The following is a 19811-nucleotide window of genomic DNA, read 5'->3' as shown; positions in this document are numbered from 1 at the left end:
AAATATGTTATTAATGGCTTGAAGAGGAATATATTTGCAGAAAACTAGACGTCTCTATGTCAACATTAACTTGGTCATTTTTGCTGTCAAATATTTCAAACTTTTTTTTTGACACTTGTGAGTCAGCGACACCCACCATTTTTTTAACACTAATGCGACATCTCTTTTCGTATAAAAATATATTTATTTCAAGTGAATCGGTGTGGAGCAACATAGTGATTTTTTAGATTAGGTGCCTAGTCATAAATCATTATACCAGCAGTACCCATTGAAAGAGGTTTTAAACCTCTATTTTAAAAGTTCAGATTCATTCTCGTCATATATCTAAAAAGGTGTATAAATGTTTTAATAAAATATAACCCACAGGTTTTAGGAATAAATAGTATAGAACAGTACCTATTGTTGTGAATGTGCAAATGGTCTAAGAACAGTAGGTTGCTGTTCTCACGTAGCAGCTGTTATATACTATTTATCATATGGTAGATACTTGTCGAAAATACCTCGACCCAATGAAAAATTGAGCTCACTTTTTCAAAATGACACGAGTGTCACAATAAGCGAAGATAGTGACGAAGATTAGGATTTATTTTATGTTACACCTACACCTAATGACATATTAACCTTATTTATTTCCACTACATAAAGCTTGTCTGGAAGAGATCGCTCTTTAGCGATAAGACCGCCTGGTTTTGACCTTGTTGTAATATTTTTATTCCTATACCTTCTGTTTTATTTTGAGGTGTGCAATAAAGAGTATTTGTAATGTATTGTATGTTATGTTATAGTATAAAGTAAAATTCATAATCCTACGGACTAAATTGACAAATGACTGACAGGTAAAATGATACCAGGAACAGCAAAATTAAAATAGGGAAGGGTATATGTCGATAACAATATATCGACAAGTTGTAAAGTACATACAACAGACAAGTTTAAATCAAGAATAAGTATATTAGTTTCAAATAAGAGGTACACATTTTGGTTTGTTCTATGTATCTTCGAGGTAGTGGATGGATGCCATGCATTTTTACCCACTAGTTTTAAAACATAAAAAGGTTTCCGAGCCTGTAGGTAAAAAATAAAATACCATGTCCGACGATAATCAATTATCTGTCACGCTATGGCAAGTATGTCATAAATATCTATATAATTTTCGAATAATATTATTGCTGCTTCGAAATAAAAAAAATATCTCTCGCGTCATCATCGCGGAATCTGAATCTGGGTGCACCTTAAATCTACGATGTAATCATAATTTTAATATCGATAAGAACGACACTGGCCAAACTGTGGCAACATTCGTTCACACTTACTTGTCAATTTGGTCCGTAGGATTATGGATTTTACTTTAATATTACATGTATTCATATTTTTACGTAATGACTGGTGAGGTTGGATAGGTATACACACAGAACTAAATCAAGATAGAAGGAAAATGCTCGGCGATTAACAGCGAAACCGAGCGTGTAACGTTTTGTGTCGAGCCTATGACGTCACGAGTGTACTTTAGTGATGGGAACGTTGTCGCCGCGTAACCCATTCGATCGATTGTGGAGTTTGCGTGCGGGATGCCCGCCGAAGTTAAAAATATCGGATGTTCATCTTCGTTGTGAAATGAAGTAAGTATATACCTGTATTCGTGAGATGACAAACAATTCACTAGTAGGTATATAATTTGCCTAAGGCCAGGAACAAAGATTTTAGTAGGTAGGTATTAATACTAGTTAATATTTCGTAATATTTTTAAGAAAATCGACCATGTACTCACAGCATTATCCTCATGTTATTTGTTACAACTTTTAGTAATATATAAATATAATTAACCATTAACACATTTTTAGAGTTATTTTTATTCATAATAAATATAGAGCGTATTATGTTTGTAATATCTGGGCGACCGAGCTTCGCTCGGTTCTATTTTAATATATCACGTCTTTAGATAAAAAAAAACTCTTATAAATACAAAAACAAAAAAAAAAGACAAAAAACAAAAACTTAATTTCTGGCCGGGATTCGAAACCCTGACACCTACGATCTATCTGCGTACATTAGACCGACCTCGTGCGACTGAGCTAAGCGGAATCGATGCGCGCGCGGCGAAATTAAGGACCATATTTTACGTTTACAAATGCGAAAGAAAAACTCATGAAAACTCGAAAATTCGCGTTTTCCGGGATCTAAGGCTACGCTAGATCGATTTTTCACCCCCGAAAACCCCCACAAAACAAATTTCAGCGAAATCGTTAGAGCGGTTTCCGAGATCGTCGGTATATATAAATAAATATATAAATAAATAAATAAATAAATAAATAAATATACAAGAATTGCTCGTTTAATAGTATAAGATTTGTTTTTCTGCCGACCACAAATTCAACGTTAATACCGTAACTGTAACCTATTTTAAAGTTTAATTTACTTTTCACTCGTACTTTATATGTATAGTTTCATAACAATATAAAAACATAATTATAATTTCCACTGCTTCGCAAAATCGATTTAAATCGAATAAGGAAATCGCAGCATACATGACGATATAGTTCCGTGGTGCACCACTATTCTTAAGTTCGACGTGAGTTCGACGAACAAAATAACAAATCTACCTTCACTTTGTCTCGACAGTTTGAATAGCCTATTTTTATATCGCTTGTTTTAAACGCACGCTAAGTCGGACTCGTCAAATTAAAGCCGCAATGGAAAACTAGTTTGACGGCCGTACGTCAGCTAATGTTTTGATGATAAAAATAGGAAAATCGTGTTTTTTATTTAATAAAAAATATTTTAGGACAAATGGTACTTACCGATGATAGGAAACACTTTGTTTAACACCCTTGCTTTTATTGGTGGTGTTTGAACAGTTAATTATCGAATACCGACCCATTTTGTATTTTTCACTGTATGTCACTCGCGGGCAGCGGTCGCGAGCAGACTGACTTGCGCGGCGAACAATGTCGCTCGCTATTTAACTTTTCCGCACGCGAAGTAGATACACTTTTTCCTTCTATCTTGATTTAGTTCTGTGGGTATACAATTTTTGTAGTAGACTGCCGTCGGCCACACATTTAGCTGACCATTTGTACACCCTTGGGTATTGACGTTGACATAACGTAGTGATTATATATTCTCTTTGGACAATAAGGTCTAAAGATGGAAAGATGGTCACTTAGGGGTGTTGCTATTTTTACTAATTGCACTGTGTCGGAAATTCATTTGTAACAGTTGTTGAGTTAATTAGTTTCTTTTAAACAGCTTACTAAGCTAGAGATTTTTAAGTTTGTAATGTTGATTAATAAAATACAATATTTTTATTTTATATTGACTTTTACTGTAGAAGTGTAGATTCAGGATAGTCAATCCCTAGAATGAACTTTGTAACGTACCACAAGTACGCTTAAATAATCTGTAGAATAATGAAGATTTATATACAATATACTCGTAATTAGGGATGTACCGACTAGTCGCCGACTAGTCGGGAAAGCCGACTATCCGGCCACATTTGTAGTCGGCGATTAGTCGGCGACTAGTCGGCAAAAAGGGCCGATTAGTCGGCACTTCATTAGTGATAGAAAAACAGTACAAAATTAAATTACCAGCTGAAAATTATGGTTGTATTATGTAGCTATTAGTAATTCCTTTTTTTGTCAAAACAATAAATATCTGTTATCACCACAGAAATAAATTTCCTACCTAGGAATCGACTTCATAGGCAGGATCACTACTCTACCCACTAAGCCAAGCCGGTTGTTAAAAATGGAAAATGTATATAAATATTGTCATGAACCTTTGAACATCTGTAAAAAATCATGAAAAGCGCGAACGAAGGACCAAAAATGACATTCAAAATGTGAATTTATCGAAAATTATGTTCTGGCCGACTAGCCGACTAGTCGGCCGACTAATCGGCCACCCAAGCGCCGACTAGTCGGTAGTCGGCCTAGTCGGCCAAATCAATAGTCGGTACATCCCTACTCGTAATACGTGTAGGTATACCTTGGTGATGTACTAGGCCGGTATATTCAAAATTAAAAAAAATCACCATGTTGCTCCACACCGATTGACATGAAATAAATATATTTTTATACGAAAGAGATGTCGCATTAGTGTTAAAAAAATGGTGGGTGTCGCTGACTCACAAGTGTCAAAAAAAAAAGTTTGAAATATTTTACATCAAAAATGACCAAGTTATTGTTGACCTAGAAACGTCTAGTTTTCTGCAAATATATTCCTCTTCAAGCCATTAACAACATATTTTAATCACAAAAGAATCGGATCAGTAGTTTTTAAGATATTTAGGAAATATTGTCTTCGGTTACCGCGATAGTTACTCATGAAATAAAACTATGGAAACGGATTAAATCGCGTATAATGAATTTAAAATACATCCCGACGTTTCGAACTCTTTACAGCGTTCGTGGTCAACGGGTGACTGAGGAAAAATTAAAATGTGCAAAAGCTACCCACTTACAAGAAATATTAACGAACCATGACCACAAATAATATAGATTTCTAAGGCAGGTTCACACACTATTAATCAAGCTAGTTATACAATATTCAAAAAATTTTACCATTACTCTGTTAAAAAATAATTAACCAATTAATCTACACAAAATTGACAAAGAAACAAACTGCAAATGTCCAACACCATACAACACAAATGCCTCACAGCCTTCGTCGTGCTTGTTCCATTATCAGATGTACTACTGGATCCCAAGCCGGTGGTAAAGTAAAGCCATCCTCTCTATTAAAGTTTGGATATTTCTTGATCTCAATGGCCTCTCGCAACATTCTGGGTATATATCGCTTCTCCTTAGCGAGAACCAGAGGCTTGTCAAACTTTATAGCATGATTGACTTTATCCATGACATGTTCAGAGACTGCAGACCTTTGCTTTCTTGTAAGTGGGTAGCTTTTGCACATTTTAATTTTTCCTCAGTCACCCGTTGACCACGAACGCTGTAAAGAGTTCGAAACGTCGGGATGTATTTTAAATTCATTATACGCGATTTAATCCGTTTCCATAGTTTTATTTCATATTTAGGAAAGTAAAAAAAACTTTAAACTGACGTTTCTCGAAAACTGTCAATAATTATGACATAAAACTTGACAGATTAATAACTAGTACTATGACCAATACATAGGATATACACATTGGCCAATAACACCAGGGGCACTTTTTGTTAGCTTACCCGGCTATAGCCTTTGCCACTCAAAACAGTTACATAGCTGTGTTCTAGCTTTTTCCGAAACCGGTACGGCTGCAGAATATCAATGATGCCTAAGAGGAGTAGTAGACGTTCGCCGCGCGTTCTCGCTGTAAAGTATATCTGTCTCAGTCGCACTCACCCCGTCGTGTATCATGCTTTTCCACGTGTGTTCTAGCTTCTTCCGAAGCCGGTACGACTGTAAGATGTCAATGATGCCTAAGAAGAGTAATAGACGTTCGCCGCGCGCGTTCCTCGCTGGAATACCGCCCGGTCTGAAAAATATAAAAAAATCGTTGACTTATATCAAACGGGATATAGACCATAATTACCTTTTTGATTTTTGTCGAGCTCCTGATATTACGACGCGGCATCTTTTCCCATACAGTTGGCCCGACGCTACGCTCGTGGGAGATGTGTGGGGACCCTAAGGCCGATAGTCCACTATCATATGTTTATCATAGAAATACGATCATAGGCAACATGCCGTCCTTTTTCTTCACGTTGGAGAAAAAGGGAGGCATACAGGGGCGAATCAACTTTTTGACCGACATCTTTGGTGTCTCTGGCGTTACTCAAAATGTCTCTGGAGTTACCAAGAAATCGAACTTCTAATGAACAAAGTTTCAGTTTATTGGATCTAACAGTTAGGGTTATATTTTAATATACAGGGGAAAGTGAAAAATACCAATAAAATTCATTATTTAAGGGTGTAATTTTACAACTATGTTAAGAATGTGCGGACAGATTTGAGTCGGTCAAAAAGTTGATTCGCCCACAGACCTGTGATCATATTTATATGATAAACATATGATAGTGTACTTTCGGCCTAATGGACTTTTTGATTTCATTAGGACCTGATTCAGGTAGCATTGGCTTTGAGCCGAAACTCATATAACAAAACTACACGGGAAAGTTATGCAGGCGTCTTTGACAGTTGCCAATGTCGTTAAAAATGTGTTATACATTTTTCAGACGTAATTCTACCAAGTTCAAGTTGCTACGACGAAGAATCATAACTTTACGGCACGTGGGTATCATGCTTGGAAATGGGACACTTAGGCTTAACGACGTACTCATTTTTTCTTTGACTGGCTCAGTGACCCAAAAGGGGTCTTGGCTTCCGACACAAAAGAACGCCATTCGCCCTTCTGTGCATCCCCAAATACCATGTACTATCTATCTCTAGATATTATTCCCAACACCATGTAACTTGATGCATCACTGTACTGTACATGTAGACAATAAATACAATACAATAGTCTAAATACGCTCTTCTCTCAGCTCGATTCTCTACTATTCTCTCCAATCTCTCCATCTTTATTCTCACAAAAACAATATGACTCAAGGCAGTTTAAATTCGAATAAGGAATACTCACGGTACATCATCCTCTTCGTCGATAGGTTCGCTCTCCGCTTGAATGCTCTCCATAGCCGTCGAGTGCGCCACTAGTCTCTGCCTATTTATCGACCTGCGTACAAAATAGTTCCGTCAGTCGCGGATAGATGGCGCTGTATGTATTGTGTAGTTCCATTGGTAACAGATAGGTGGCGCTGTGTAAACTTAGTTTCAGCAAGTATAGATGGCGCTTTGCGAGTTTTCGGTAGCGCTATCAAGTTGCTACTCAATTTAATAGGATTCTTTGCATTACTGAAAATTATAAATGGGAAAGTGTGTGTGTCTATTTGTTTATCCGTCTTTTACGGCAAAACGAAGCGACGAATTGACGTGATTTTTTAAGTGGTGATAGTTGAAGAGATGGAGAGTGACAGAGGCTACTTTTTGTCTATTTCTAACGCGAGTGAAGCCGTCTCTTATACATTTATCCTCTGATATTTTGGCGAAGTGTTAGTGAAAAGATAGTAATAACCTAAAACATACTATTTACCACATGACAAACTATTTACGCTTTAGTAACGATACATACTTTTGAAATCTAGATAAGTATACAGGAATCTAATAGAAATATATATACTTACCTAACTACGATATCAGTATTTGGGTGAATCAACTTTTTCTTGCTTTTTGCAAGAATTACCCTTACTTATTATTAGGTCTACTTTTGTGATTTTTAACCTTACCATCGTGAATAAAGATCCTTATTTCACGTATACCAATTAGGGAAAAATTTAAAAACGATTTATTTTTAATTAAAACAATATGTGACCCAGTGGAAGAGACACTTTTTTCATTCAAAAGTGAGGGACAGCTATGTCCACTGGGTCACTGCTCGAAACAAAGTTATAAAATAGGAATCCTATAATTACATGTTGTATTGCGTAGCTAGTACCTATATTTGTCTTTAATATAATAAGTATACATTAATTAGACTAAATCCCAATTAAATTTTCTGACCACATGTAGTCGAAGTATGCGAAATTTTGCTGGCAAAGAAAAGTTGATTCACCCATTTACAACTTCGTAATTTTACTATAAATTATTTATGGTATAAGCAAGGACCATATAATACTGGAACAGGCAAAGCCCATACAAAAAAGCGTACCCCTGAAACGTATGGGCCTTTTAGGCTTAAAACTATTGGGTTGGTAAGAAAGTAATGAGCGAATCATAACCAATATTGTAATTTTTATTTAATTTATTATTTTAATCATTTATCAAAAATATAACGGCCTTCGTTATCTACTACTTGTCTCCATCGTTCTGGTAAAGAATGAATAGCATCGGCGAAGAAGTTCTTAGGTTTAGATTCAAAAAACTCAGCTATGTACTGTCGTAGATGGGCTTGATCATCGAACTTTTTTTCATTCAAGGCATTGCTTAGCGATCTGAACAATGCGTAATCCGTAGGTGCCAAGTCTGGAGAGTACGGTGGATGAGGTATCACTTTCCAACCTAGCTCCAATAGCTTTAGCCGAGTCACTTTTGCAATGTGTGGGCGAGCATTGTCGTGTAAGAAAAAAACTTTAGCATGCTGTGGACGATTCTTACAAATTTTTTGGTTTAAATTTTCAAGCTGATTACAGTATACTGATGCGGCAACAGTCATTCCACTTGGTAGGAGTTCCCAGTGAATAATACCATGAATATCCCACCAAACGGACAGCATAACTTTTTTCGGGTGAGGCTCTGTTTTTGGTGCCTCTATTCCTTTTTCGTTTGGAGCTAGCCACTGACGTTTGCGTGTGTGATTTATATATAAGACCCATTTTTCATCTCCAGTGATAAGATGGTCCAACCAGTTGAATGTGCGGCGAAAAGACAAAAGTTGTATGCAGATATCGGCACGGCGGTTTAGTTGATCTCTATCAAGTTCGTGCGGTATCCAAACACTGTATTTGTAGTTTTTTCCCAACTCGTGTAAATGTGTTTCTTTGGTGACATGAGAGCAGCCTAACTCGGTAGCAAGAGTACGACTCGTTAGCCTCGGATCTCCTTCAATTAAGGTTTTTAATTTGGCTACATCAATCTTCACCGGTCGACCAGACTTAGGTTGATCTGATAATGAAAAGTCGCCACTACGAAACCGCTGGAACCATCGTTTCGCCGTGGCCTCAGACACAACTTCAGGAGCAACACGCTGATATATATTACGCACTGCTTCGGCGGCTGAATGGCCAGACTGAAATTCATATAGTAAGCAATGCCTTACATGCACTTTTAATTCGTCCATTTTCTTCCTTATATTAGCTCGGCGACAGCTAGTGAATGACTGATGAGAAACTGTGCGACTCGCCCTTTATATACTTTCGACCATAGAAGATTCTAGAACTCTCTCAAAAATTTTATGTGGAATTCAATCGATCGCTCATTATTTTCTTACCAACCCAATAGATGCTGTTTCGCAGCCTGGAAGTGGCCAAAATCATATTTTCCCCAAATATTTTTGTGTTTTTATTTTTTATAATAACAAATTACATGCTTCTTTTAATGTCATGATATCACGTCAATACACATTTTTGATTTTAGTATTTAATATGCCTGTGTGGTGACGGGTTAAGAATTTCACCACCCCCTTTCTTCGCGTGGGTGTCGTAGAAGGCGACTATGTGATATGGGTTGAATTGTGGTGTAGGCGAGAGGCTGGCAACCTGTCACTGCAATGCCACAGTTTCGTTTTCTTTCAACGCCTTATTTGCCAAGAGTGGCACTGAAGCTTTAGTAGTTTCATGTGTTCTGCCTACCCCTTTATAGGATACAGGCGTGATTGTATGTATGTAGTTTGACGGCCGGTCTGGCGCAGTCGGTAGTGACCCTGCCTGCTACGCCGCGGTCCCGGGTTCGAATCCCGGTAAGGGCATTTATTTGTGTGATGAGCACAGATATTTGTTCCTGAGTCATGGATGTTTTCTATATATATAAGTATTTATATATTATATATATCGTTGTCTGAGTACCTGCAACACAAGCCTTCTTGAGCTTACCGTGGGACTCAGTCAATCTGTGTAACAATGTCCTATATTTTTTTTTTATGTATGTATGTAGTATTTAATAGATGGCGCTAAAAAGTGGAGGTACAATTCTTAGTGTGAAGATTGTAAATCCTATATCAATAATCCTTGGTATTTGGAATAAGAAAACGAGTGGGTGTATTTGAAAGGAAGTATATGTATACGTAAAGGAAGTAGTATTGCATGAAAGTTAGAAAGATTTGAAACTATTTAGATACAAAGATACAATGCAGGACCGTGCATCTATCGATCTATGTATTGTTAAGGTAGCATTCGGATCCCAGCAGTCGCGACCCGGCAGCCGCTGCCCAGCAGCCGCGACCGGGTCGCGCCGCACTATAAATCCCTACAAAGCGGTGCGGCGCAACCCGGTCGCGGCTGCTGGGCAGCGGCTGCCGAGTCGCGACTGCTGGGATCCGAATGCTACCTTAAATCGGGAATTATACATGCTATTTGGTTACTATAATTTCTTATTAATTAAGTCATAGTCCACAGAAAACCTTCGCATTGCAAACTAACTAGTTGAAATGACTAATGTTAAAAAATCAAGGGTGGCATCTTCTGGGCGAGCTCACTCCATCGTAGGCCACGTCTTTGCCTTTGTCAAAATACGGGAAACTGTGAATTTCACGAAAGTTATTCTAGAAAACTATTAAAAAATAAGTGCATGGTCGTAGAAAAAGTATTGTATGCAACGGTGTTTAACTGAGTCAAAAAATACTCGTGGCAACAAATTTCGGCTTCGCCTCAAATTGTTACCCACGCCACTCGTCTTTTTTGACCTCACTTAAACGCCGGTTGCATAAAATACTATTTGACAACTCTCAATACTCTGATTATGTATCAGTTGCATAAGATATTGCGATAGTTTTCTGTGGATATAACGGTATAATGCATTATTTGTCCTATATACGGTTTGTTAGGATCGGACGAACACACTGTCAAGGCTATGTTAGTACGCATTAGTTATGTCGACATTGATAGATTACCCGTGCCCGTGTGGTGACGGGTTAAGAATTTCACCACCCCTTTCTTCTCGTGGGTGTCGTAGAAGGCGACTGTGGGATATGGGTTAAATTGTGGCGTAGGCGAGAGGCTGGCAACCTGTCACTGCAATGTCACAGTTTCGTTTTCTTTCAACCCCTTATTTGCCAAGAGTGGCACTGAAACATGAGTCCCTTCACGGGATACAGGCGTGATTGTATGTTGTATGTATGTATGATAGATTACGTATATTTGTGTATTATGTATTTATTTGTGGGCCAGGTATCGGCTGTGTGAAATCTGTATATTTGAATATAAGATAGCTGCCCTTGAGGACAGGATAACTAAGTGGTGTTTTTGTGTTAAAATGGCTCATCGAATATTATTAGAAAAAAGAGATTGATAAAAAAAACTCTAACTTCTTGTACAAAATAAGAAATCTGATCTCTCAATAAAAAAAAATCAAAAACATAAAACAGATTTTTAGACATTAGAAATATTACAATTATTTTAATTTTTGTTGTTTTGTGGGACTTCTTGCTACCATAATTTTTTTTATTCATACTAATATTATAAATGGGAAAGTGTGTGTGTCTGTTTGTTTGTCCTTCTTTCACGGCAAAACGGAGCGACAAATTGACGTGCTTTTTTAAGTGTAGATAGTTGAAGGGGTGGAGAGTGACATAGGCGGTTTTTGTCTCTTTCTAACCCCCCCACTTCGCTAAAATGGGGGGTGGAATATTGTATGGAGCATTCCGGAATTTTCGAATTTAAGTAGTAGTAGTGGTAGTAAACTCTTTATTGTACAATTAATAAGAAAAAATACAGTAATAACAGTAAAGAACAGTACAAAGGCGAACTTATCCCTTTGAGGGATTTCTTCCAGTGATTTAACGTGAGCGAAGCCGCGGGCAATAGCTAGTTTATTATAAATCTATCGATGTCGACAAATATTAGTAGCTAACATATGCGTTATACATGAAATATACAAATATTTCGTACTGTGTCCGTTTCACTTGTGCCTTGAAGTCTTCGTTCTCGCATCTGAAATTATTATATAAACAATAATGCCGCCACCCTAAATAATCAAAATAAATTATATATTTACTTATATTTACATTATAAAATACTTTTTCTGCCCTCCGGTCGGTAATCATCAACTTTCAGCAGCTTTCGGCGGGCATAAAAAAATTAGACTTACGGCCCAGACACGACATTGGTCTAACGGCTCGGCCACGACATTGGTCTAAGCGCGACAGCGGTGAGCGGCAGCCATGCGGATGAAAAGTCCCATCGCTGTGTCTCGCTCCAATGTATGGCTGCCGCTCACCGCTGTTGCGCTTAAACCAATGTCGTGGCTGAGCCGTTAGGCAGTAAATTAAAAGTCTCAAATCGCATGTTTTAAGGCCTCGACGTCGCCTCGGCCGGCAATCACATTGTAATTTAAGGCATTTCTTACTTTTACTACCTATGTCGTATGTTATGATATGTGGATTGTAGATTTTTTTTAAATATGTAATACATAAGTAAACATAATGTGCAGATAAAAATATAATTACATTAATTACATAATAAAATATGTGCGCATTTAAGCACAATACACAAAAATGTCATAAAATTGCTTGATAAAATTTCTGAAAGTTTTTTACTTCTGCAGAATCATAGATTAAATAGAAGAAAAACATACCATCCCATACCTTAAAATGCGACCGCCTAAGAACGCGTATACACTACACCACACATAGATGGCGCCACAAAAAAATGCCTTGTTCCCATAGATTACTTGTAGATTGACGTTAAGTGTCATTTTCGAGAAATAAATCTATGTCAAAAGTGACACTTAACGCCATCTACAAGTATAATCGAAAGCTACAAGACATTTTTTTTTGTGGCGCCATCTATGTGTGGTGTAGTGTATGCGCGTTCTTAAGCGGTCGCATTTTAATGTATGGGATGGTATGATCTTCTTATATTTTTCATCTATGGCAAAATTAAACATTTTATAGGCTCAGCCTCATCGTCCGGTTGAGTCCGGATTTCTTGTTGCCGTCCTCTTCGCCGTCGCTCTTTTTTTTTATAAATGGGCTTACTCTTGACCACAGACTAGCCAAAGGCAAAGACATGGCCTACGATGGAGTGAGCTCGCCCAGAAGATGCCTGTTCACTCTTGATTTGAAGGTTGCCGGGTTATATGAGCTCGGAAATATAGCCGCTCCGGCAAGGAATTCCACTCCTTGGCAGTGCGCATAAGAAAAGAATAAGCAAAGCGCTTCGTGCGGATTCCGTCCGAACCGAGCCTCCGTTTTCTCTCGTTGCGCCTCGTCCAGGTTGTGGATACCCACTAGGAGCACAGTATAATAAAGAGTACTACCGTACAGTATGGCCACTCCCGCTCCCCGCTGGAAGTGCCGCCCAGTGCTCTCGCATAATGCGACCAGTCGACCTGTCATATCTCACTCACACAAGCACGGTACGCGTTCGCCTACACGAGCTTAGACTGTGTGCGTAGGAACGCGCCTCTTTCATATACAAGGTGCTCGCGAGGAACCCAAATAAGTTTAAAAGCGTATTCTTGGTCACATTTTAAGACTAGAATGTCATATAAACTTTTCTAGATTTCGTCTAGTTTCAGAGTTATTGCCAATAAAAAAAAACATTTCCGTAGGTATTGTTACTCGTTACAAAAGGTCTTCTTAACGGCGCTGATGCGCAATTGTGGAACATAGTCATTGATAGATGTCAAAATGTGACAAGAAAAACTTAAAAAAAATGTGGTTATTAGAAAAATAAATTAAGAAACTCATTTTAATTGCCAACATTATGGAGAAAATTTACTTTTTATGTGATAATACGTCCAAAAAAGTAAAAAACAACACAAAAAAAATTTGTTTTTGAGGAAAAAATTTCAAATTCAACATTTTTTCTTTCTTTTGGCCTCAGAAACGCGTGGTTCAAGTTATGCGGGTTCCTCGCGACCACCATGTATTTTATCGCCATTGTCCGGTCCGAGGTGGGCCTCGGCCGCTAGCCTCACCTCGTCCGGTTGAGTCCGGATTTCTTGTTGCCGTCCTCTTCGCCCTCGCTCTGTCCGGATTCCGTCCGGGTCCGAGCTTCCGTCTTCTCCCGTTGCGCCTCGTCCAGATTGTGGATACCCACTAGGAGGGAATAATCCATGATCTGTGAATGTCAAAGATGTTATGTTTAAATTTTTCATCACTGTGGTGTAGTATGTATATTAGAGATGGGCCGAATATTCGGTAAATAAATAAAAAAAAAATAAAAAAAAATATTGGGGACACCTTACACAGATCAACTTAGCCCCAAACTAAGCAAAGCTTGTACTATGGGTGCTAAGCGACGATATACATACTTAAATAGATAAATACATACTTATATACATAGAAAACATCCATAACTCAGGAACAAATATCTGTGCTCATTACACAAATAAATGCCCTTACCGGGATTCGAACCCAGGACCGCGGCTCAGCAGGCAGGGTCACTACCGACTGAGCCAGACCGGTCGTCAAATATTCGGTATTCGGCATATTCGGCAACTTTGCGAATGTTCGTATTCGGCCGAATAGTTCGGTTACATTGCCGAACAATTCGGCCAAATGCGAACATTCGCAAAGGCCTAAACGTGGTAGGTACTCGACTGAAAAGCTCTGAATTATATCACGATTGTATATACTATATGGTACTCTATGGAAATTAATTTCAATATATTATTATTATAGCTTAATAATACGTCGTTCTTCTTCAGAGAAAACATATCAAATTGTCACAGAAGAAAAGAAGAAATGTAAAAGCAGATCCCAGTCTCCCCAAGATAACGCATGGATGGAGGAGGATGATTACCTTAAAACTCTCTAGCACTCTGCAATCTCTCTGCATAGTCTTTATAAGCGCGTTGTAAGTCTCGGCCTCCAGGAAAATGCCCTCGGTGTGGTGTTCCATAAAGTCTAAATCCTTGTATGTAGCGCGGGAGCCTTTCTGCCGTTCCGATTTACTGGCCTGTGGGCAAAATAATAAGTTAGATAATGTTTTCATCCATACTTAATATTATAAATGGGAAAGCGTGTGCGTCTGTTTGTTTGTCCGTTTTTCACAGCAAAACGCGACAAATTGACGTGATTTTTTAACCCTTCGAGTCCCAGCGACATCATAATTATGATGTCAGTAAAATGTAAGTTAATACATATAGATGCTTGGAACTCGAAGGGTTAAGTGGACAGTGGGATGGAGAGTGACATAGGCTTTTCGACTCTTTCTGAACCCCCCCCCCCCCCCCCCCAATTACTTAAAATGGGGGACGGAAGTTTGTATGAAGCTTTCCGCAATTTTAGAATTAAAGAGAAAAGCGAATCGTCTGAAACAGACGCTAAGGCTGGTAGTATAGTACTTATTTATCTTTATCAGCAGTTCTCGAAAAGTTTGTACAAAAATTAAGGAAAAAGTTAAATTTGTTTTTATTATTCCTTTTTTGTTAACAAGATTTATTTCATGAATTGAGATTTAAGTAAGTTTTACTTGGTTATTAAGGTTCTCTATTATCTATATTTTCTTAATTATAACAATTATCCATACTAATATTATAAGTGTGTGTGTCTGTTTGTTTGTCCGTCTTTCACGGCAAAACAGAGCGACAAATTGACGTGAAGTGATGGAGAGTGACATAGGCTACTTTTTGTCTCTAACGCGAGGGAAACCGCGGGCAAGAGCTAGTCCTGTATATATGAAAGTCGACTTATATCACTAAATGTTGGTAACAAAATAGGATCAATTAAAATTTGCTGACGTGGCTATGTACAAAGTTATCGGGAACTGCTCTTATTTACATTTAGATTATCTTGTTCTTGTATGTTGGATGCTGATGGGACTGCCTCGTCACTGTAGTGCATCCGGCATATTTGCGGAGGCACAAGTCGACGGTTTTGCGGCTATCAAGCGGGTTGCCTTTTTACTAAGCCGCTGGCGAGGCAGTACTGATAGTATCATGATGGCGTTGTCGGATAGTTGGGACTCCCCTCTGTTACAGCACTGGACAAAACTCCATGTTGTAGCAAAATAAATAAATATCTAGGTTTTAAAATTAGTTTGTAACTCCACTAACACTATTTTATAAGTTAAATGTATATGTTCCTAACCTAACAGCTATGGATTTTTATCTGAAATAAAATAGTTTTATTCATTTTATTATTTATTTATTAACTCACCTTTCTCTTATACGTGGAGCCTTTAAGATCGTATTTCTGGTGCAGTTTGACGGCGGAAGGCAGTATATTGTTCATGGCGACAAGCCGCACGTTTTTGCTGTTGCACTGGTAGCAGTATAGACCGAAGAACTTTGGTAGTAACGTGCGGGGGTTCTGTAGACAGAAATAGACTGTTTTTAATAATTATTAGTATATATATTACATTGAATGAAGAATCATGTCATGTCACGGTCGCCAAATATATCTCATAGGTAAGCGTGCTCCACCGTTGACCGCATCATCACTTACCATCAGGTGTGATCGTAGTCAAACGTCTACCTATTCAAACTAAAAAAAAATGTACAAAGTTATGTAAAGGGTACAGTCTGCCATTTAATATGAAATAAAATGAATACCTTACTAAGATGGTGGATAGATTGAATTGAAACATGGATAAGTTGGTCAGATAGATGGATATGTTTGGCAGATTGAAAGATAAATTGGTCAGTTATCTGAATAGATTGGTCAGATAGATGGATATTTTAGTCAGATATATGAACAGTTTGGTCAGATAGATGGATAGATTGGTCATAAAAGTGGATATTTTGGTCAGATAGATGGATATATTGGTCGGATACCAGGTCAGGTGTATAAATCATACCCGGTCGAGGTTCAAATAGTATCCCGGCAGCGGGTTGGAAAGATAGATGGATAGATTGGTCAGATAGATAGGATCTTTATCACGATAGATAGATTAATCGAATAGCTGGATAGATTGGTAAGATAGATGGATAGATTGGTCAAAAAGGTGGATATCTTTGTCAGGATAGATAGATTAGTCAAATAGCTGGATAGATTGGTAAGACAGATGGATAGATTAGTCAGATAGCTGGATATCTTTGTCAGGATAGATAGATTAGTCAAATAGCTGGATAGATTGGTAAAGTAGATGGATATCTTTGTCAGATAGATATGTTTCTCAAGTAGGTGGACTGACGGATAGATTCGTCAGATAGCTAAATAAATCGTACCTGGTCGAGGTTCAAGTAGTATCCCGGCAGCAGTTTCTGCAGGAACTCGCCCTCCTTGTGCTGCACTGTTTTGATGATGAACTCGTCGTCGTTCGTCAGGTAGAAGATGGAGCCGGACGCGCCCGGGTTGCTCAGTTCACATAGGGGGTACGGGGATGGGTTGGTAAGATAGATGGATAGATTGGTCTGATATCTGAATAGATTTGTCAGATAGATGCATAGGTTGGTCAGATACCTGAATAGATTTGTCAGATAGATGAATATTTCGAAAGATTGGTCACATAGTTGAATAGATTGGTCAGATAGATGGACTGTTTCGTCAGATAGATGGATAGATTGGTCAGACAGCTGGATGGATTGGTCAGGTAGCTCAATAGATTGATCAGATTGGTGGATAGTTTGGTCAGATAGCTGGATAAATATTCGTCAGATTGATGTAGAGATTGGTCGGATACCAGAATAGATTTGTTAGATAGATGGATATTTTTGTCAGATAGCTGAATAGATTCGTCAGATATCTGAATAGATTCGTCAGATAGCTGGATAGATTGGTCAGATCGACGGATATTTTGTTCAGATATATATTTAATCGTACCTGGTCGAGGTTCAAGTAGTATCCCGGCAGCAGTTTCTGCAGAAACTCGCCCTCCTTGTGCTGCACTGTTTTGATGATGAACTCGTCGTCGTTCATCAGGTAGAAGATGGAGCCGGACGCGCCCGGGTTGCTCAGTTCACGTAGGGGGTACGGGGATGGGTTGGTAAGATAGATGGATAGATTGGTCTGATATCTGAATAGATTTGTCAGATAATGCATAGGTTGGTCAGATACCTGAATAGATTTGTCAGATAGATGAATATTTCGAAAGATTGGTCACATAGTTGAATAGATTGGTCAGATAGATGGACTGTTTCGTCAGATAGATGGATAGATTGGTCAGACAGCTGGATGGATTGGTCAGGTAGCTCAATAGATTGATCAGATTGGTGGATAGTTTGGTCAGATAGCTGGATAAATATTCGTCAGATTGATGTAGAGATTGGTCGGATACCAGAATAGATTTGTCAGATAGATGGATATTTTTGTCAGATAGCTGGATAGTTTGGTCAGATATCTGAATAGATTCGTCAGATAGCTGGATAGATTGGTCAGATGGACGGATATTTTGGTCAGATATATATTTAATCGTACCTGGTCGAGGTTCAAGTAGTATCCCGGCAGCAGTTTCTGCAGGAACTCGCCCTCCTTGTGCTGCACTGTTTTGATGATGAACTCGTCGTCGTTCGTCAGGTAGAAGATGGAGCCGGACGCGCCCGGGTTGCTCAGCTCACGTAGGGGGGCGCTGCACATTGACATCTGGAAAAAGAACATTTATTTATTAACAATATGAAATTTTTGTACTTAGTTTTGTAGGTTTGTTAAGAATTTTTGTAGTGACGACGGATCTGGCTCAGTCGGTTCGGTAGTGACCCTGCCTGCTAAGCCGCGGTCCTGGGTTCGAATCCCGGTACGGGCATTTATTTGTGTATGAAGCACAGATATTTGTTCCTGTCATGGATGTTTTCTATGTACATAATTATGTATTTACTAATTTAAGTATGTATATCGTCGCTAGCACCCATAGTACAAGCTTTGCTTAGTTTGGTGCTAAGTTGATCTGTACAAGGTGTCCGCAATAAAAAAAAAATAGGGTGTCTTTCCACCAGAGATGTGCTACGCTACGTTGCTCAGCACGGGAAGCATGGTCGCGCGATAGACGATAAAATAGCAGGCCGTCCCTATCGCACTATTTGTAAGTGCGATAGGGACGGCCTGATATTTTATCGTCTATCGCGCGACCATGCTTCCCGTGCTGGATGCGTCTGATATCCACCAATCAGCTTAGTCGAACCCGTTCCTAGCGTAATCCATTGTGGAACAATGAACATGATTCGTGGATTCAAATATATCCACGTAGCGCTGGAAAGGCACCCTAATACTACGTAGTACATTTGTACTTTAATAGTTCTTTATTTTTAACGTATCTAGATTACAATGTCGGTACAAAAACATAACAGTTACATCGAGATCCACGAAAAATAGTTTTTTATATCTCTCAATTTCTGTCAAATGTTTGTCATTTTTTATTCCACCAACTGATGGTAATAATTAAAATGGGTTGTTGAACGGGAAATCTCATTTAACAGGCGGTACGATGTACCCGACTTTCCCCTACCTATGCAAGATTTTTATATTATGCGTAGATCACCATCACCAGGCATACACCTACACATCTGAGATTGTGTTTGCCATTTTTTTTACCTAAACGAGTCACCCGTTTATATTTTATTCACGCAGACTAGTAAATGGCGGCTACATGGCACTTAGCCGTACAATCCACAATTCCACACTGAATATTATATCAACGGTGCCCGGAGTTAAAAAACACTTTTTTGTTAGTAAATAGTATAAATACGTATTGACAGAATAATCAAATTCCTAAATTTCTCCTAATACTTCCAATAAGCTCAACAAATTTTGTATTATATAGAGAAAAAAAGAAAAAAGTAAAAAGTTTCTCTCCGGCGGGGAATCGAACCCCGGTCTCCCGCGTGACAGGCGGGGATACTTACCACTATACTACCGAAGACATGAGTGCGACGGCGAAATTTAGCTATCCAATGATAATTCGTTCTCTTATCGTCTACTAATCTACTTGAATTTGTCACAAATTTTCGATAAAACTTGCTGCGCGAAGGTTTTCTTCCATCTAGCTAAGTATCATCGAGTTTTTAATTGTTTTTTGGAGCAAACGTCACCTAGATTTTTTGATTTTTCTCTTCTTCTGACCTGATTTATCTTGATATGAAGCATAATTTCTTTCGCTATGAGGAATCAATTGTTCATAGCAAAAAATATGTTTTAAACCTATTTGCTACATTAATTATTCATTCAACCAACGCTCAGTCTGATGACGTCCTCGTGACGTCATTTAACTATAAAATATTGGATT

At 38.4% G+C, this 19811-nt stretch overlaps 1 protein-coding gene and 1 non-coding gene across 14 annotated transcripts in view; both read right to left on the bottom strand.

Annotated features, from left to right (window-relative positions):
* The window catches only part of LOC125238886 (phosphatidylinositol 4-phosphate 5-kinase type-1 alpha), a 112853-nt gene that overhangs the window by 35319 nt on the left and 57723 nt on the right, over window positions 1–19811 (bottom strand). For 9 of the 13 annotated variants that reach the window (XM_048146367.1, XM_048146370.1, XM_048146368.1 and 6 more), the window contains exons 5-11: window positions 18011–18175; window positions 15812–15964; window positions 14454–14609; window positions 13627–13769; window positions 11595–11636; window positions 6578–6670; window positions 5341–5473 (exon numbers count right to left, since the gene is read on the bottom strand). In XM_048146367.1, the coding sequence (XP_048002324.1) occupies window positions 5341–5473; window positions 6578–6670; window positions 11595–11636; window positions 13627–13769; window positions 14454–14609; window positions 15812–15964; window positions 18011–18175 (885 nt within the window). Of the gene's footprint in view, window positions 1–5340; window positions 5474–6577; window positions 6671–11594; window positions 11637–13626; window positions 13770–14453; window positions 14610–15811; window positions 15965–16821; window positions 17256–18010; window positions 18176–19811 lie in introns of those variants that run through there. The other 4 variants (XM_048146363.1, XM_048146364.1, XM_048146366.1 and 1 more) reach the window with 2 other exon arrangements.
* On the bottom strand, window positions 19377–19448 carry Trnad-guc. Its single transcript has one exon. It is a non-coding gene; the product is annotated as a tRNA-Asp (tRNA).

Source organism: Leguminivora glycinivorella, chromosome 24, assembly GCF_023078275.1.
Source record: "Leguminivora glycinivorella isolate SPB_JAAS2020 chromosome 24, LegGlyc_1.1, whole genome shotgun sequence".
NCBI lineage: Eukaryota > Metazoa > Arthropoda > Insecta > Lepidoptera > Tortricidae > Leguminivora > Leguminivora glycinivorella.
This window is presented reverse-complemented; position numbering and strand designations above follow the sequence as displayed.